Below are 19541 nucleotides of genomic sequence, written 5' to 3'. Positions count from 1 at the left end.
GGAGACGCATTTTATCTGTGGACCCAAAACTCCAGCACCAGTCACGGACTCAGGAAGACAGTCTTCCCTTGGTGTTTAATCACACGGGGATGCCTGCCTGATTATTCATCCACATTTCAGAGGTGTCTGGCCATGCAGGGACGCCTGCCTTAGTCCTTCACCCTTAGCAGAAAGTACCGCTTTTATGGGGGACAAGAACTCCCCAACCCCTTCTCCTTCACCCTTAGCAGCAAATACCGCTTTTCTAGGGGGCAAGAACTCCCCGACCCCTTCCCTCCATTCTCTACCCCTTCTCCGCTTTTCTGGGGGGCAAGAATCCCCCACGCCTTCTCTCCGGGTCTCTATTCTCTCTTTTCTCTGGGCTTGTCTCCTTCACTATGGGCAAGCTTCCACCCTCCACTCCCCCTTCTTCTCCCTTAGCCTGTGTTCTTAAAAACCTAAAATCTCTTCAACTCACACCAGACCTAAAACTTAAATGCCTTATTTTCTTCTGCAATGCCACTTGACCCCAATACAAACACAACAGTGGTTCCAAATAGCCAGAAAACGGCACTGTCACTTTTTCCATCCTACAAGTTCTAAATAATTCTTGTCGTAAAATGGGCAAACGGTCTGAGGTGCCTGACGTCCAGGCATTCTTTTACACATCGGTCCCTCCCTAGTCTCTGTTCCCAATGCAACTCGTCCCAAATCTTCCTTCTTTCCCTCCCGCCTGTCCCCTCAGTCTCAATCCCAAGCGTCGCTGAGTCTTTCTAATCTTCCTTTTCTACAGACCCATCTGACCTCTCCCCTCCTCGCCAGGCCAAGCTAGGTCCCAATTCTTTCTCAGCCTCCACTCCTCCACCCTATAATCCTTTTATCACCCCCCCTCCTCACACCCGGTCCAGCTTACAGTTTCATTCCGTGACTAGCCCTCCCCGACCTGCTCAGCAATTTACTCTTAAAAAGGTGGCTGGAGCTAAAGGCATAGTCAAGGTTAATGCTCCTTTTTCTTTATCCCAAATCAGATATCATTTAGACTCTTTTTCATCAAATATAAAAACACAGCCCAGTTCATGGCTCATTTGGCAGCAACCCTGAGATGCTTTACAGCCCTAGACCCTAAAAGGTCAAAAGGCCATCTTATTCTCAATATACATTTTATTACTCAGTCTGCTCCCTACATTAAATAAAACTCCAAAAATTAAATTTTGGCCCTCAAACCCCAAAATAGGACTTAACCTCTCCTTCAAGGTGTACAATAACAGAACAGAGGCAGCCAAGTAGCAACATATTTCTGAGTTGCAATTCCTTGCCTCCACTATGAGACAAACCCCAGCCACATCTCCAGCACACAAGAACTTCCAAACGCCTAAACCGCAGTGGCCAGGCATTCCTCCAGGCCCGCCTCCCCCAGGAGCTTGCCACAAGCGCCAGAAATCTGGCCACCAGGCCAAGGAATGCCCGCAGCCCAGGATTCCTCCTAAGCCACGTCCCAGCTGTGTGGGACCCCACTGAAAATCAGACTGTTCAACTCACCTGGCAGCCACTCTCAGAGCCCCTGGAACTCTGGCCCAAGGCTCTCTGACTGACTCCTTCCCAGATCTTCTCAGCTTAGCGGCTGAAGACTGACACTGCCCAATCACCTTGGAAGCCCCCTAGACCATCACGGACGCAGAGCTTTGGGTAACTCTCACAGTGGAGGGTAAGTCCATCCCCTTCTTAGTCAATACGGAGGCTACCCACTCCACATTACCTTCTTTTCAAGGGCTTGCTTCCCTTGCCTCCATAACTGTTGTGGGTATTGATGGCCAGGCTTCTAAACCTCTTAAAACTCCCCAACTCTGGTGCCAAGTTAGACAATACTTTTTTAAGCACTCCTTTTTAGTTATCCCCACCTGCCCAGTTCCCTTATTAGGCCAAGACACTTTAACTAAATTATCTGCTTCCCTGACTATTCCTGGACTACAGCCACATCTCATTGCCATCCTTCTTCCCAATCCAAAGCCTCCTTTGCGTCTTCCTTTTGTATCCCCCCACCTTAACCCAAAAGTATAGGATACCTCTACTCCCTCCTTGGGGACTGATCATGCACCCCTTACCATCTCATTAAAACCTAATCACCCTTATCCCACTCAATGCCAATATCCCATCCCACAGCACGCTTTAAAAGGATTAAAGCCTGTTATCACTCACTGTTATAGCATGGCCTTTTAAAGCCTATAAACTCTCCTTACAATTCCCCCATTTTACCTGTCCTAGAACCAGACAAGCCTTACAGGTTAGTTCAGGATCTGCGCCTTATCAACCAAATTGTTTTGCCTATCCACCCTGTGGTGCCAAACTCATATACTCTCCTATCCTCAATACCTCCCTCCACAATCCATTATTCTGTTCTGGATCTCAAACATGCTTTCTTTACTATCCCTTTGCACCCTTCATCCCAGCCTCTCTTTGCTTTCACTTAGACTGACCCTGACACCTATCAGGCTCAGCAAATTACCTGGGCTGTACTGCCACAAGCCTTCACAGACAGCCCCCATTACTTCAGTCAGGCCCAAATTTCATCCTCATCTGTTACCTATCTCGGCATAATTCTCATAAAAACACACGTGCTCTCCCTGCTGATCCTGTCCAACTAATCTCTCAAACCTCAATCCCTTCTATAAAACAACTCCTTTCCTTCCTAGGCATGGTTAGGGCAGTCAGAATTCTTACACAAGAGCTGGGACTGCACCCTGTAGCCTTTCTATCCAAACAACTTGACCTTACTGTTTTAGCCTAGCCCTCATGTCTGCGTGCAGCAGCTGCCGCTGCTTTAATACTTTTAGAAGCCCTGAAAATCACAAACTATGCTCAACTCACTCTCTACAGTTCTCATAACTTCCAAAATCTATTCTCTTCCTCATACCTGATGCATATACTTTCTGCTCCCTGGCTCCTTCAGCTATACTCACTCTTTGCTGAGTCTCCCACAATTACCATTGTTCCTGGCACGGACTTCAATCCGGCCTCCCACATTATTCTGGATACCACACCTGACCCTCATGACTGTATCTCTCTGATCCATCTAACATTCACCCCATTTTCCCATATTTCCTTCTTTCCTGTTCCTCACCCTGATCACATTTGGTTTATTGATGGCAGTTCCACCAGGCCTAATCGCCACTCACCAGCAAAGGCAGGCTATGCTATAGTATCTTCCACATCTATACTGAGGCTACCACTCTGCCCTGCTCCACTACCTCTCAGCAAACCGAACTAGCTGCCTTAACTCAAGCCCGCACTCTTGCAAAAGGATGACACGTCAATATTTATACTGACTCTAAATATGCCTTCCATGTCCTACACCACCATGCTGTTATATGGGCTGAAAGAGGTTTCCTCACTACGCAAGGGTCCTCCATCATTAATGCCTCTTTAATAAAAACTCTGCTCAAGGCCACTTTACTTCCAAAGGAAGCTGGGGTCATTCACTGCAAGGGGCATCAAAAGGCGTCAGATCCCATTGCTCTAAGCAACGCTTACGCTGATAAGGTGGCTAGACAAGCAGCTAGCTTTCCAACTTCTGTCCCTCACGGCCAGTTTTTCTCCTTCACATCGGTCACTCCCACCTACTCTCCCGCTGAAACTTCCACCTATCAATCTCTTCCCACACAAGGCAAATGGTTCTTTGACCAAGGAAAATATCTCCTTCCAGCCTCACAGGCCCATTCTATTCTATCGTCATTTCATAACCTCTTCCACGTAGGTTACAAGCTGCTACCCCGTCTCTTAGAACCTCTCATTTCTTTTCCATCCTGGAAATCTATCCTCAAGATAATCACTTCTCAGTATTCCATCTGCTATTCTACTGCCCCTCAAGGATTGTTCAGGCCTCCTCCCTTCCCTACACATCAAGCTCGGGGATTTGCCCCTGCCCAGGACTGGCAAATTGACTTTACTCACATGCCCCGAGTCAGAAAACTAAAATACCTCTTAGCCTGGGTAGACACTTTCACTGGATGGGTAGAGGCATTTCCTACAGGGTCTGAGAAGGCCACCGCGGTCATTTCTTCCCTTCCGTCAGACATAATTCCTCAGTTTGGCCTTCCCACCTCTATACAGTCCAATAGCAGACCGGCCTTTATTAGTCAAATCAGCCAAGCATTTTTTTCAGGCTCTTGGTATTCACTGAAACCTTTATATCCCTTATGGTCTTCAGTCTTCAGGAAAGGTAGAGCGGACTAATGGTCTTTTAAAAACAAACCTCACCAAGCTCAGCCACCAACTTAAAAAGGACTGGACAATACTTTTACCACTTTCCCTTCTCAGAATTCAGGCCTGTCCTCGGAATGCTACAGGGTACAGCCCATTTGAGCTCCTGTATGGGCAATCCTTTTTATTAGGCCCCAGTCTCATTCCAGACACCAGACCAACTTGGACTGTGCCCCAAAAAACTTGTCATCCCTACTATCTTCTGTCTAGTCATACTCCTATTCACCGTTCTCAACTACTCATACATGCCCTGCTCTTGTTTACACTGCCGGTTTACACTGTTATCTCCTGGTGATATCTCCTGGTGCTATCCCCAGACTGCCATTCTTAACTCTTAAAGTAAATAAATAATCTTTGCTGGCAGGACTATGCTGAATCTCCTTAGGCACTCTCTAATTAGATGTCCTGGGTCCTCCCAATTCTTAGACCTTTAATAACTGTTTTTCTCCTTCTCTTATTCCATTTAGTTTTTCAATTCATACAAAACCGTATCCAGGCCATCACCAATAATTCTAAATGACAACTGTTTCTTCTAACAACTGCACAATATCACTCCTTACCACAAAATCTTCCTTCAACTTAATCTCTCCCACTCTAGGTTCCCATGCTGCCCCTAATCCCACTCGAAGCAGCCCTGAGAAACATCACCCATTATCTCTCCATGCCATCCCCCAAAATTTTCGCCATCCCAACACTTTACCACTATTTCATTTTATTTTTCTTATTAATATAAGAAGACAGGAATGCCAGGCCTCTGGGCCCAAGCTAAGCCATCATATCCCCTGTGACCTGCATGTACACATCCAGATGGCCAGTTCCTGCCTTAACTGATGACATTCCACACAAAAGAAGTGAAAATGGCCTGTTCCTGCCTTAACTGATGACATTATCTTGTGAAATTCCTTCTCCTGGCTCATCCTGGCTCAAAAGCTCCCCTACTGAGCACCTTGTGACCCCCACTCCTGCCTGCCAGAGAACCCCCCTTTGACTGTAATTTTCCTTTACCTACCCAAATCCTATAAAATGGCCCCACCCCTATCTCCCTTCGCTGACTCTCTTTTCAGATTCAGCCCACCTGCACCCAGGTGAAATAAACAGCCTTGTCGCTCACACAAAGCCTGTTTGGTGGTCTCTTCAAATGGATGCGAGTGAAACACACAATGAAAAAAATTAGGCCAGGCATGGTGGCTCACTTTGTAATCCCAACACTCTCGGAAGCCAAGACAGGTGGATCACTTGAGCCCAGGAGTTCAAGACTACCCTAGGCAACATGGCATAATCCCGTCTCTACCAAGCCAGGCCATAGTGGCGAATGCCTGTACTTCCAGCTATTCAGAAGGCTGAGATGGGAGGATCACTTGAGCCCAGCAGGTGGAGGTTGCAGTGAGCCAAGATAATGCCACTGCACTCCAGCCTAGGTGACAGAGTAAGACCCTGTCTCAAAAAAAAACTTATAAAGGCACAAAAAAACAAGTTGAATGTATTAGTCAAAGATATGCAAAAACAAGGCATGAATTAAATACCACTCTATTATTGTTATTATACTAATAATCTTTTAAAAAATAACGCTTATTATTAGAAAGGATGGATTGGTAGTATCAATTAAATTGCTATAACCCTTTTGCAAATCAATCTGCATTATGTATGAAGCCATAAAAATGACTGCATTCTTTGGGTCATTAATCCCAATCTTGGCACTTTATCTTCAGAAACAAATTCATGAAATAATCATTAAACACCTCAGAATAAGGAGGTAGTCAAGTAAGTCACAGTATATTGATTCTTGGACTGTTACGTACATAACAAATAATAAACTGGAATACTATAGTGCAACCAGGGACACAGAAGTGTATAATGAAGAGTGTGGCTCTGAAGTGAGACAGATGAGTCTCATTCCAGTTCTTTACTTCCCATATACAGAAACTTGAGCCACTCTGTTAATTCACTGAGCCTCAGTTTCACACATCGGTAGATTGGGAATAATAAATTTGTCTCAAACTACAGTTATGAGGATTAATTGGTGCCATGCTTTCACTATTGTCCTATAAGGTTAAGGACAGACAGAGGATGTAAAATTGCATCCTCTTTCTCAGTACAAGTGTGTAAAAAGCTTTCCTGTGCTGCAAGCACAGAAGAGAATGCAAAAAATGCAACCAGGGGCTCTGTTATAGAAGTTGTATGATAAACATTTTTCATTCATTTCAAAAATTTTATTTTATGCTAAAGGTATTTTTTGAAATAAATTAAAATTTTATCCTAGAGTAACTCCAGAAGTTTCATCAGCTTTGACTTCAGAGAATTTCTCTGCAATCTTTAGGGGAGAATTACTTCACTTCCAAAGGCTGACAGATTTGCAGATTCCAGACCACTGGGGAATGTCAGTGTTTGGTGACCTTCTTAGGCAGACATGAAGTTGGTATCCAGCCACTACTGTTACTCAGTTTCTGAAAACAATGGAGTTGGGTGAAGGGTATACAGACACTTGCCAAATTCCAATGTATGTGTCTCACCCAACATAATTGGTACATATGAAGCAAAGTAGAATGCTGGATCCAGGTCAGAGTTAAAAAGAAGCCCAAAATTTCAGTCACCTTGTCCAAACCAGACAGACCTCCATTCATTAACAGACCATGCAATTATAATATAATTGCATTTGGTTCTTTCTTGGGGAAGGAAAATATCAGATTTGGGGAGACTTGAAGTGTAAAGCAGTCATAGTAAACATAGGAAAAGAGAGATATTCATAATGGGTTAATACACCAAAAATTAAACATCATTTTAGCAAATAAAATGTGGTTATAATTAAACCAAAAAGCAAAGTGTGTCATCAGTTGTTAAGGAGTTATTAAGACTCCAGAAAGTATAATGTCAAAAGAAAAATAAAACGACATTCTATGACTCTGCAGGCTTGTGGAATATAAGCATGCCTGCCTCATAAATTTTTGATGATGCCAAGTCAGTAAATCCTTAAGCAATTCCTGATGGTTTCTGTACTGGCCATAAATATTAAATTGCAGTGCATTCACTCAGGGTTGTCCACCCCTACAATGATCCAGCCCTCCCCAGTTACAGAAAAGCCTCAGTGGAAAGTGGATTAGACACAGTGGCCATCCCCAAGTCCAAAACATAACAGGACTAAGGGCCCAGGGCAGCAAACACTAGCTCCTCAAAGCAGTCAGGGCAGGAAAACATTCATCAGCATACTCTCTCTCTTTTATAAGAGCTCAGAGAATCTGAAAAATCAAATTAGCAACAAGTGATGATCTCTCCAGTAAATACCATCTCTCTTGGGTTGTTAACATATGGCAGCTTCAAAGAAAAAGTACAGAGCTGAAATGGCAGGAGTGTGTACAGGAAGCCATAACTCATGAAAATGCCAAGAAGGAAAACAAAATATTTCTCACCAAATTAATCACTGAAAAAACTGTGACCACATAAAAGATGTCATATTTAGCCAAGTAAAATTAAATTCCGCAAAACCTCACAAAATCAAATTTGGTTTATAAAGAATCAACCTTCATTCCTGAAAATCCTAAATTATATCATAGTTTAAATGTTGTTTTATTTATGCTGGGCGCAGTGGCTCATGCCTGTAATCCCAGCCCTTTAGGGGGCCGAGGCAGGTGGATCACGAGGTCAGGAGTTCAAGACCAGCCTGGCCAGGATGGTGAAATCCCATCTCTACTAAAAATACAAAAAATTAGCCAGGCATGGTGGCAGGCGCCTGTAGTCCCAGCTATTCGGGAGGCTGAGGCAGAGAACTGCCTGAACCTGGGAGGTGGAGGCTGCAGTGAGCCAAGATCGCGCCACTGCACTCTAGCCTTGGCAATAGACTGAGACTCTATCTCAAAAAAAAAAAAAAGTTGTTTTATTTAACTAAAGTTCAAAACTCACTCAAAAGAAGCCTAGAAAGATTGACATCACATGTTGCAAATTGAATTCCTTGTAATCAAAAGGATGACAAATTAGTAAATTCTTAAAAGTAAACAGGGCTTCTAACTACTTCTTTACCAGAAACTGAGTAATGTATCAATCTAATAACCAATGCATTTACTTATAGGAATACAAAGGAAAACATTGACATTTCAGCCTTTTAGAACAGGAAGCAGAACTAGCAACAGTTCTTTGAAAATATACAAAAAACTGGTTTGAAGTCAACAAATATGTATCCAATTAAATTGCTATAGTTCAACTTCTCTCTGATTTATGGTAGTATGCCAAGTTTCTCCTAGTCACCCTTCAAAAATAAAGAATTGAGGTTTTAATACAAAAGATACGAGTTTCATAGGGTGATAACCTATAGAACCTCCTACTAGTGAGTTAAATTATCCATCTGCTATAGCAACATGGCAGATAGTGGATCATCATCTCAGGCACAAAATATAGGGAGGGTGCTTGAAAACTTCAAAAATGAAAAAAAAAATACCCGTCTTTTCAGGATGTTCAACATCATCAATAGATGACTTTTTGCAGACTTTCGTTTTGTAATTATGAATCTATGAGTGTGGTATTTAGGTAGGGCGATGAGGTTGCGGGATGGATAGAGCCTGACATTAGGAATCAAGTTCATAAAGAACATAAAGCAACGTCAAAGGTAAAATGGCAGGTAAGAAGGATTCAGATGTTGGCCTTGCCCCCTGAAGGCTCTGTGGCAGGATCCTTCCTAAACCTCGGCTTCTTCATCTGTAAAACAGAGATTCCAGTAGAGCTGGTACCACAGCAGTCCAGAGGATGAGATGACTAAAGTGTGTCAAGTCTTAGCACAGTGCTTAGTTCTTAACTGCTTGAGAAACAAAAAGAAAGGGATAAGTCTTTGTTACTAAAAAGAGGGTGACTTCGTGCAAGGGATCATTCCTTTCCTTCAAAGAAAACATTAAATCCACAATAGCTGTAGCTCATCCGTGCATACAGAAATCTGTGCCCAAGAAATATACACAGTAAAGAGCAATGGAAGAAGAAATCTGCAAAGAACTTATATTTAAACCTCTAAGGATCTATATGAAAGATAATGTGAATAATAGAATTTGGCTTTATTAATTCCAGGTAAGTTCTAATGATCACGACAATATATTTTCAAATCATAGGGATGATATTAAAACATAAAGCATTAGGCTGAAGTTCTGCAGTTAACTGAGGGTGGTACCACTCCTACCTGGGGGCATTGAAAAATGGGGGTGGGAAGAAGAGTTGGATGCAGGCAATGACCAGGGATGTGAAATATTCTGCAATACACGGTAGGGTCCCCATGCAAAAAATAATCCCTTCACCCAAAACATAGCAAATAGGCTCTTCTTTAATATCATAAAGTTCCACTTACCATCACTCTTAGCTTAATCTTCAGGACATTATATGAGTGTGTGTGAGTACATGTGTCTACCAACATTATCAAAGCCCAGAGTCCATATGAAATGTTCAAAGAGACTCTAATAGGCACTGATTAGTAAGAATAATCTACAAAGCAAAAAATCTGGCCAATATTTAAGAGACACATGTACCCACCCTATTACATAGAGTTAAGTTTCTGCTCTAAACGAATTAGCATGTTAAAAAAAACTGCCTGTTGCAATTTGGTATGAAATATAATTGAAAACATCATTGTATTTCCACCCAGGGGGTAAGTGACTTACATATTTTAAGGGAGTATAGAAACAAGTAGAGAGACAAGTGAAAAAAGATGTAACAATAGTAGGGACTTCTAAAAATATATACGGATAAAAGTGGGAAAAGGAGATCAAAAGTAGCTGAGAGCAAGAAAATAAATGAACAAAGTATAAATTGAATTATGGAAATTCACATACAAGGGGCTAGAGTTAAAAGGGACCTCAGTAGCCACAGGGACTATCTAATTCATCTCTGGACCATGAGGGCCTGACACAGCACCTAACATATTGTAAGTACTCAATAAATGCTTGTGGGAAGGAGCGATGGCTGGATGGATGGCTGGATGGATGGATGGATGGATGGATGGATGGATGGATGGAAATGCAACTTCAGGATCTGGTTCTACAGTATTATATATGAAGCAATTGAGACTCAGATAAAATTCAGTGACTTGCTGAAGATTATTCATTCATTAAGCCTCACATTCTGATGTTATATATATCAGGTGCTGTGCAGATGATTAGGGAAGGGCAGGACTGAGATTAAACTGATGCCCCCTACATCCTAATCCAGGCTTTTTCCACTGTATGGGGATGCCTCCCAAAAGAATTATCACAGCGACTTAATAAAGGAGGGAGAAAGTTAGTTGCAAATTTCAAGCTTAGAAATTCACAGGCAAAAATGGCTGAAGGGAAGTAATCACACTAATAGTGATGCAAGGATGTAATTGGAAATGAAAAAATGGAGAGAAATTAAAAACACAAACATAGATTTAATCAGCATCCTGATAAAGTGATAAAGTAATCAATAAGGCAAATCAAAGATAAATGATTAGAGATTTAAAACCTCAGCCCATCAGAAAAACTTGAGGGAAAGGATTTTGAATTTTTTTTATTTCTTCCAAAAGATCCTATTTGACATATTTTTTTAATCTAAATGACTGAAGATTTCGAATTTGGAAAGGCAGACACATATCTATTTCCCATATAAACATCTACATTTCTTGCCACATAGCACTGCAACACTCATCTGGTTCCTAAGCAGACGGCTTGGCCCTCTGTTATCAAGAGCACTATCACCGTTCTGGCCTGGAGGGCTAAGTTGTCTTATACATAGTTCTTAGCCAAAGCTCAGAGGAAAGAAGTGACATTTGGTGAGTGTACAGGATATGTTCTCCAGCCACTTTTTAGGTACTAAGTTACATCTCAGAATAATGTCAGAAATTGGAAGATGCCGTATTTAAACTTCACTAGCCCAAGCCCTAATTCACCTCCATAGTTTAATACCTTAATGTTTCTTAAAATGTGAGGGATCTTAGAACGACCCCTTTTAAAATCTGCTGAAAAACTGGATCTTTCTGTGGGAAAAACTGTACATACCTACATATCTAAAATGTGTATGTGGTTTCAGTCTCTCCTGTCCACAGTCCCTCCTGCTTTGAAGGGATCCCCTAACATGTTTTTTCCTAGAGGTAGTTGGTCACAACCATTGGATAACATGCTTATCACCTGAGTGATAAAATATTCTGGACACCAAACCCCAATGACATGCAATTCACCTGTATAACGAACCTGCATATGTACCCCGAACCTAAGATAGAAAGTTTTAAAAAATAATAATACAAGTAAAAGAGCTTTCTGCATGTGTTACAAATCTGTTCAGGAGGACATTCCACTATGCTTTCAAGAGAATTGTCTTGAAGAATTTAGCATCACTCTGAATTCCCAAAAAACTCTGTGTTTTTCAAGGTGCTTTTGAGGAAGAAGGATGGTGCTTCAACTGTCTTTTTTGCTCTGACTTCTAGGAAGTTCATTATCACATCATATTCTCAATCAAATAATTAACACTTGACATTGGCATTTTCTTCTGTCTTCGTTTTTAAATTTTATTGTTGTTTGTTAATTTTATTGTTTTTTATCTGTTATATGTATTGTCCCGGTTCTCCATTTCCTCCCTCTCCCTGCCAATAAAAGGGACCCATAGATTTTATTCTTTTTTTCTACTTTTTCATGAATGTTTCTTCTACATATATCTGATATATGTGGAAAAAAAGAATTACTGCCTATATATGCAGAACTTGTAACTCACAGGATTTCTAAACTAAAAGACTTTTCTTAATAGGTGTGAAGTGAAATTCTGCAAGTAGCTGCATCCGGGAACTTCAGAGTTAAACCGATATCTCAGTATAATCTGTCACTGCTATAGTTTCTTTTCTTTGACCTCCAAACCTTATGTTGAAATTTGATCCCCAGTGTTGAAGGTGGAGCCTAATGGGAGGTGTCTGGGTCGTGGGGGCAGATCCCTCATGAATACCTTGGTCATCAATGAGTGAGTTCTCACTCTATTAGTTTCTGGGAGAGCTGGTTGTTAAAAAGAGTGTGCCATGTCCCTTCTCTCTCTCTTTTTGCTTCCTCTCTCACCAGTGAGCTGCCCACGCCAGCTCCCCTTCATCTTCTGCCATGAGTGGAAGCAGCCTGAGGCCCTCACCAGAAGCAGATGTTGGCACTATGCTTCTTAGACAGCCTGCAAAACTGTGAGCCAAAGAATTCCCTTTTCTTTATAAATGACCCAGCCTCAGGTATTCCTCTATAGCAACACAGATGGACTAAGACACTCATGCTTCCTTTCATCAGCTATTTCAAGCTCAAAAATTATGAGACTGTGCCAAGAATTAGGGCAGGATCTTGTCATTGTGAACTTACAACTTTTCTATCTAAAGCAAAAGGCCCTAACCCCAAACCATAATTGGAAAGGTGCCTCTACTCCAACCTCATTATAAACTTAAATATTTATAGTTACCCTTCAACTGCCCCTTCTCTGCCTCCCATTCCCCTCTTACTCACCGAAAGACAAATGAGTTTAGGCTGGGCACAGTTAGCCATCGTTCTCAGAAAAACAAAATCTTGCTGCTTGGTATTCTCACTTAGAATCCCTTCACTTAGCTTATGGATCCCCCTACACAGATTCCTGACAGCTCACTGGGCCAGGGAACCAGCCAGATTTTTGAGCTACATCTGAAGTATCTTTTCTACTCAGAAAGCTGGCATAAGGTGGGAAAATTCATTAACATGCTAATGATGTCCTATTTAAAATTCTAGTCCTGATTATTCTGTGATTAAATCTCTCCCCTTGACGTCGGTTTCCTTTATAGCTGAGTTACAGTGCAAAATCAACAATATTAATAAAGTACAATACAGATTACCAATTTATACACAAGGGATGGCGAAAAACTGTTGCATAAATCTGAGGGCTGCCCTTTTTTCTTGAAAAGCAGTTGTAGGCCGGGCGCGGTGGCTCACGCTTGTAATCCCAGCACTTTGGGAGGCCTAAGCGGGTGGATCACCTGAGGTCAGGAGTTTGAGACCAGCCTGGCCAACATGGTGAAACTCCGTCACTACTAAAAAAATACAAAAATTAGCGGGGCGTGGTGGTGGGCACCTATAATCCCAGCTACCTGGGAGGCTGAGGCAGGAGAATCGCTTGAACTCTAGCCTGGGTGACAAGAGCAAAACTCTGTCTCAAAAAAAAAAAAAAAAAAAAAAGCAGATGTAGCAAACTGTAAAAGTTGCTGATATTTTTCATTCCACCCTTCTTTAAATAAACACACACATTGGAATCCACAATAATTAAATGTTTATAGTTAATTTCCATAAATATTCAAGGCTTGAAAGATAGATTTAGCTTTTCCTTCTATTTCACTGCACTTAACATTGCTCAGAATTCAAATGTGTTATCCTGAAGTCTCAAGAACAGCTGACAGGAGTTAAAGCACACTTCTTTATCATCTCTTTATAGAGATTGTGTCTTGGCGACAAAAGCCAATGGATTCGGTGATGAGGTCTGTCTCCCTTTGCCCTTGAGTACCTTGGCATATTTCAGTTCCTTTTCTACCACCGTATTGTTCTATCTGCTGACACTCCAAACTGAATATCCAATTCAGACAACTTAAGCATCTTCCAAGAAAGACAAACTTATCACTACCCTCATTAATTTGGAAAATGAATAAAGAAGCAGAAGATTCAAGGTCTGGATCTGCAATCCAAAATGCAGGAAGAGAGGACTCATTCATGTGTCATTTTAACATCTGGCCCCAGTAAATGAACAAATATTGATGGTATAGTATATTTACTATTTTAAAAGACATCATGCTGGACACCAAAGCAGTACAGTGAAACCTAAGAACAATGTTCTGACCTCAGTGGACTCACAATCTAGCCAGAGACACAAGATACAATGATATTTTAAGTGATGCGTGCAGCAAATTCATCTCAGGTGCATCATTAGAGATACACTTCACATCATTAAGAGGTCTCTGTATGACAGACACTGCTAATTGTTCCCTAAGACTGCAAATCTCCCCTTTGGCCACGGAAACAGAATTCAGCACTTTAGTGCGGCACATTGCTGCCCAGGGTAAGGACAGCTCCCAGCCCCTCTTGCAAGTAGCTGTTACCATATAACAAGGTTAAGGTCACAGGGATGTGGCCGTAGCAGAGATGTGTGCAGATTTCTAAAAGGGTACTTAAAGGGGATAGATGAGCTCTCTTCCTTCTTTGTTTTTTTTCTGACTGGACTTGGACATGCACGTGGCTGGGTCAGCCAGGTTGGACTGAATGGCACGTGTTGTGGGGCAGAGAAGAACAAGATAGAAGAGTCTGGGTTCCTGAAAAGCAGGGTGGCTTGATCATCCGTGAGTTGCCTTTTTCCCCCCAACACTGCATTACACAACCATTGTTGGAAATCAAAATCTTTTTTAAGAATACTGCTGGAGGGGATGTGGAGAAATAGGAACACTTTTACACTGTTGGTGGGACTGTAAACTAGTTCAACCATTGTGGAAGTCAGTGTGGCAATTCCTCAGGGATCTAGAACTAGAAATACCATTTGACCCAGCCATCCCATTACTGGGTATATACCCAAAGGACTATAAATCATGCTGCTATAAAGACACATGCACACGTATGTTTATTGCGGCACTATTCACAATAGCAAAGAGTTGGAACCAACCCAAATGTCCAACAACGATAGACTGGATTAAGAAAATGTGGCACATATACATCATGGAATACTATGCAGCCATAAAAAATGATGAGTTCATGTCCTTTGTAGGGACATGGATGAAGCTGGAAACCATCATTCTCAGTAAACTATCGCAAGGACAAAAAACCAAACACCGCATGTTCTCACTCATAGGTGGGAACTGAACAATGAGAACTCATGGACACAGGAAGGGGAACATCACACTCCAGGGACTGTTGTGGGGTGGGGGGAGGGAGGAGGGACAGCATTAGGAGATATACCTAATGCTAAATGACGAGTTAATGGGTGCAGCAAAACAACATGGCACATGGATACATATGTAACAAACCTGCACATTGTGCACATGTACCCTGAAACTTAAAGTATAATAAAAAATAAAAATAAAAAAATAAAAAAAGTACAAGTCAAAAAAAAAAGAATACTACATATTGCTCATTTCCTAAATGGTTTCATTCTCTAAGGCTAAAAAGAGTCATGGTACATGCATGCATATGTGTATGTGCATAAGTACACTCTCCTTTGTACTTCCTCTACATTTAAACTTGAACACAGAGCTCCCTCTGAATTTTTAACCCTCAAAACACAAAAAAAGCTGAATATGGACTTTGGCCCAGTTTTATCACATTTTAATAAATAAAAGCTTCAATATATTCAGGAATTCGTTATTTATTTCTTTCCCACACTCTCAAACCTAGATTGTTAATTTGGTTCACCTAAAGCCAACTCACCTCAAATTGGTTAAAAAAAATTAAACCCGTGTAAATCAATGTATAGGGAAAGGGTGGCTGACCCAGCAAAATCCAAGTGTAAAGACATAAAGAGAGGCTTCGCAACAGTAATGAGCCATCTGCAATTTAGAATCATCCATGGTAACAATCTCTCATTCCATTTGTTTATGTTTTATTCATCATTGTGAAAATACTTAGTGAAGTGACAATGGTGAGATTCAAAACTACTGCATGGTTCTTTTTTTAAAAAGAGATATTAATGGCTTTCAAGGGCTCAACTATTGAAATGAAAATATTGCTGGACTAAATTTGCTCAAATATGTTCACTTCCTCTTTATTCTTGGATATAATATATTCTTCATTTTGTGACAAAAAATTATGTGGTGATAACATGAGAAATTCCATAGTTTCCATTGTTTATACATTTAAAAAATCAATAGCAGAACCCTACTTCAAATGTACAATCCTCATTCCTATCATGACAGAGTAAACCAGGCTGTGGTGTCTTGGGTGAGCATGTTGTCATTCCTTAGTACTACAGTTATTTAGCCTCAAACGTACTGTCTCTAGTTACATATATGGCAAAAACAAGTCTTGACCTTTAAGAATGAAAAGAAAAAAGATAAGTACTGAGTTGTTAAGCCAACTTAAGGGTATTCATTACAAAGAAGACAGAATAACTACTGAACATACTCTTTGATTCAAATATCTCTATGAAGAAACCTCTCTCTACACAAATTGATGGGCATTTTAAAAGAAAATTTATTCATCCCAAATCGATGCACTTAACTTCAGCTAGCTGATTTTATATTTCTCAAACTAGCTTATAAATACTACTCTTCATTTACTTCAATTTATGGAATATTTACAAAAGCCCTATTTCAAATCTGGTTCCTATCAGCCCCGTTTTTTTCTTATTTCTTCTTAAATAAGTGTACTTTGTAAAATACAGCCATTTATTCATACATATATTTCTTTCATTTGTTTTAGTAAATGACATGTATTTAAGAACCATTTTTTAAGAAGTAAGTTTTTACTATCTCAATTTGCACTGAACCAGCGTGTTCTGAGACCATCCCTCCGGGTGCAAATCTCAGAGTAAGCTCAGTTACTCTTAACAACTGGAAAACGAAACAACACAGGAACACTTGAACTCCTCTGACAAGCAGACATTTTGGCTAAGGCAGCATTCACATCTTCTACATCATCCTTCCTGGGGAAAGAAGCTCTCAGAAAAGTCCACACATAGAAGAGCCACTTCATGGTCTTCCCTCAATTTTCTCAGATCAGCCTGATTTAGTCTATGATTGTGCAGACTAGGAGACGGAGCCAAGGGACAAAAGGAAGATAACTGTCACACAAAGAAAATGCTCAAGACCTTGTCAAGGGAGAGATTGCTCTAAATAACAACAAGGCTATTAGCAAACACAGGGTGAGACAGGGAACAGAAAAAGAAAAGATGTCACATGTGAATATGAAAACAAAAGCTGACAAGTAATTCCATTCAGTTTGCCAAGGCGCCTGCCAAAAATGTCCCCAAGGAAAAGGGCCATGTGCTCCATGACGCTCTTCACAGTGACGTTCGCATAAAGCACAGAACATCCTGCCTGGCCACAAAACACAACAAATACCATCGATATCTGGCCGGGGAACAGTTGTGCACTACCTACCATAGGCAGTCTCCTGGTGCTCCACTTCTCTTCTCAGTCTGTCATAATCTTCTTTAAGACTTCCCAGCTTTTTGACATTCCTGGAACTCAACACCAGCAGCTTGCTGAGGAGTCCCTCCAGCCCTTCTCTCTCTGATGTTAATGATCTAATCTCCTCGGTGAGGTCTTTAGCTGTACAGAAATGGTTTCCTACAGCACATTGTGGGAGAGAAGGAGGGAAAACAAGCTTTACAGCATCCGCACACATGGAAGATCTAGCAGCAGCTAATGTACATTCACAGCATGGGCAAAGAAACTGCACTTTGAGATTATGTACAATTTCCTTAGCAGTCCTCTGGGGAAAGAACCTGGAAAAATATTGCTCTCCTTAAACTGGAAAAGTCATCGGTCTTTTTTATCACCTTATTCTTGTTATGTCCATTTTAGGAGTTCCATTGGTGAAGCCATCTCCGGTAAAGTATGATGACACAACAATGTCCCAGTGGAATCCAGAGAAACCACAATGTGTCACTCCATTCAAATAACATACAAATGTCAAAGAGATGACATATTATAGCAGTGTGGAAGGGGACTGGGCCATATAATCAGAGTTGACCTAAATTAAATTCCTCCCCTGTTTACTCAAATTGTGTGACCTGGAGCAAGAAAGTTAGCACATCTGGGGCAAATTTCTTATAAAATATAATTGCAATAACACCTGACTCATAGGTAGTTATAAGAATAAACAAGAAATTCTGTAAAGCACTGAGAAAAATATATGATAAATTAAATGTAGCAAGGTTGCAGGATACAAGGTCAATATACAAAAATCAATCTTATGTCTAAATAACAAAAAACTAGAAGATTTTTTTTTAAATACAATTTACAAGATATTTTGAAACTCATAATACTGAGGGATACCTTCTTTAAATATGCGCAAGAGCTCTACAGTGAAAACTATTTTTCAAAAACTGCTAAGACAAATTAAAGACAAATAATTTAAAAGATACACTGTATACATACACTGGAAGTTCAATATTGGTAAGATTTCAATTTTCCCCACATTGATTCATTGATTTAATACAATTCCAATCAAAATTGTATGAGGTTCTTTTGTGGAAATTTATGTGCTTATTCTAAAATGTCTAAGAGTGAGCTGGGCATGGTGGCTCACACCTGTAATCCCAGCACTTTGGGAGGCCGAGGTGGTGGGTCCCTTGAGGTCAGGTGTTCAAGACCAGCCTGGCCAACATGGCGAAACCCTATCTCTACTAAAAATATAAAACTTAGTCTGGCACAGTGGTAAGCACCTGTAATCCCAGCTACTCAAGAGGCTAAGGCAGGAGAATCACTTAAACCCAGAAGGCGCAGGTTGCAGTGAGCTGAGATCCTGCCACTGCACTCTAGCTTGAGCAACAGAGTGAGACTCCATCTCTAAATAAATAAATAAAATCTAGAAGAATGAGCCCATGAGTTTGAGGCTGTAGTGCACTATGACTGCACTTTTGAACAGGCACTGCACTCTTGTCTGGGCAAGATAGCAAGGCCCCACCTCAAAGAAGAAGAGGAAGAAAGAAGAAGGAGGAGGAGGAGGAGAAAGAGGGAGGGAGGGAAGGAAGGAGAAGAAGAAGAAGAATGAAAAAGAATAGGAAGAAAGAAGAAGGAGGAGGAGGAGGAGGACCAAAGCAATCCTTAAAAAGTGAGTCTTGGTTTCAAGACTAATGCTAAAGCCACTATAAATCAAGGTAATATGGCATTGCATATAGATAAACAGATTGATGGAATAGAATAAACAGTCCAGGAGTGGATTTACACATATACTGCCAACCAAAGTGCCAAAGCAAGTCAATAAGGAAAAGAAAGTATTTTCAATAAATGGTGCTGGAACAACTAGCTATCTACATGGAAAAAATATTAACCTTGATTCATACCTCAAACCATACAAAAATTTAATTAAAGGTGGATCACAGGCCTAAATGTAAAAGTTAAAACTATGAAGCTTCTACAAAAAAAATAAATGAATATTTTATTGACTTTGGAGTAGGCAAGAACTTCAGATAAGATACAGAAAACACTATTTTAAAAAGGATAAATGGGCTTTATCAAAATTTAAAACTTCTCCTCATCAAAAGACACAACTGAAAAATGAGAAGACAAGTCACAGACTTGGAGAAAATCATTGCATTATGTTTAACTGACAAGGACTTGAATACTACAACTTGACAATTAAAACACAAACGGTGCCATTGAAAAATGGGCAAATGACTTAACAGGCATTTTACAAAGT

At 40.7% G+C, this 19541-nt stretch overlaps 1 protein-coding gene across 1 annotated transcript in view; it reads right to left on the bottom strand.

Moving 5' to 3' along the window:
- DISC1 (DISC1 scaffold protein) overlaps positions 1-19541 on the bottom strand; it is a 378435-nt gene that overhangs the window by 164202 nt on the left and 194692 nt on the right. Inside the window, exon 9 of the mRNA XM_032136495.2 lies at positions 17276-17464. Within this exon, the coding sequence (XP_031992386.2) occupies positions 17276-17464 (189 nt within the window). The remainder of the gene's footprint in view (positions 1-17275; positions 17465-19541) is intronic.

This window comes from Hylobates moloch, unplaced genomic scaffold (genome assembly GCF_009828535.3).
Source record: "Hylobates moloch isolate HMO894 unplaced genomic scaffold, HMol_V3 SCAFFOLD_18, whole genome shotgun sequence".
NCBI lineage: Eukaryota > Metazoa > Chordata > Mammalia > Primates > Hylobatidae > Hylobates > Hylobates moloch.
The sequence above is the reverse complement of the archived record's forward strand: the minus strand, read 5'-3'. Positions and strand labels throughout refer to the sequence as shown.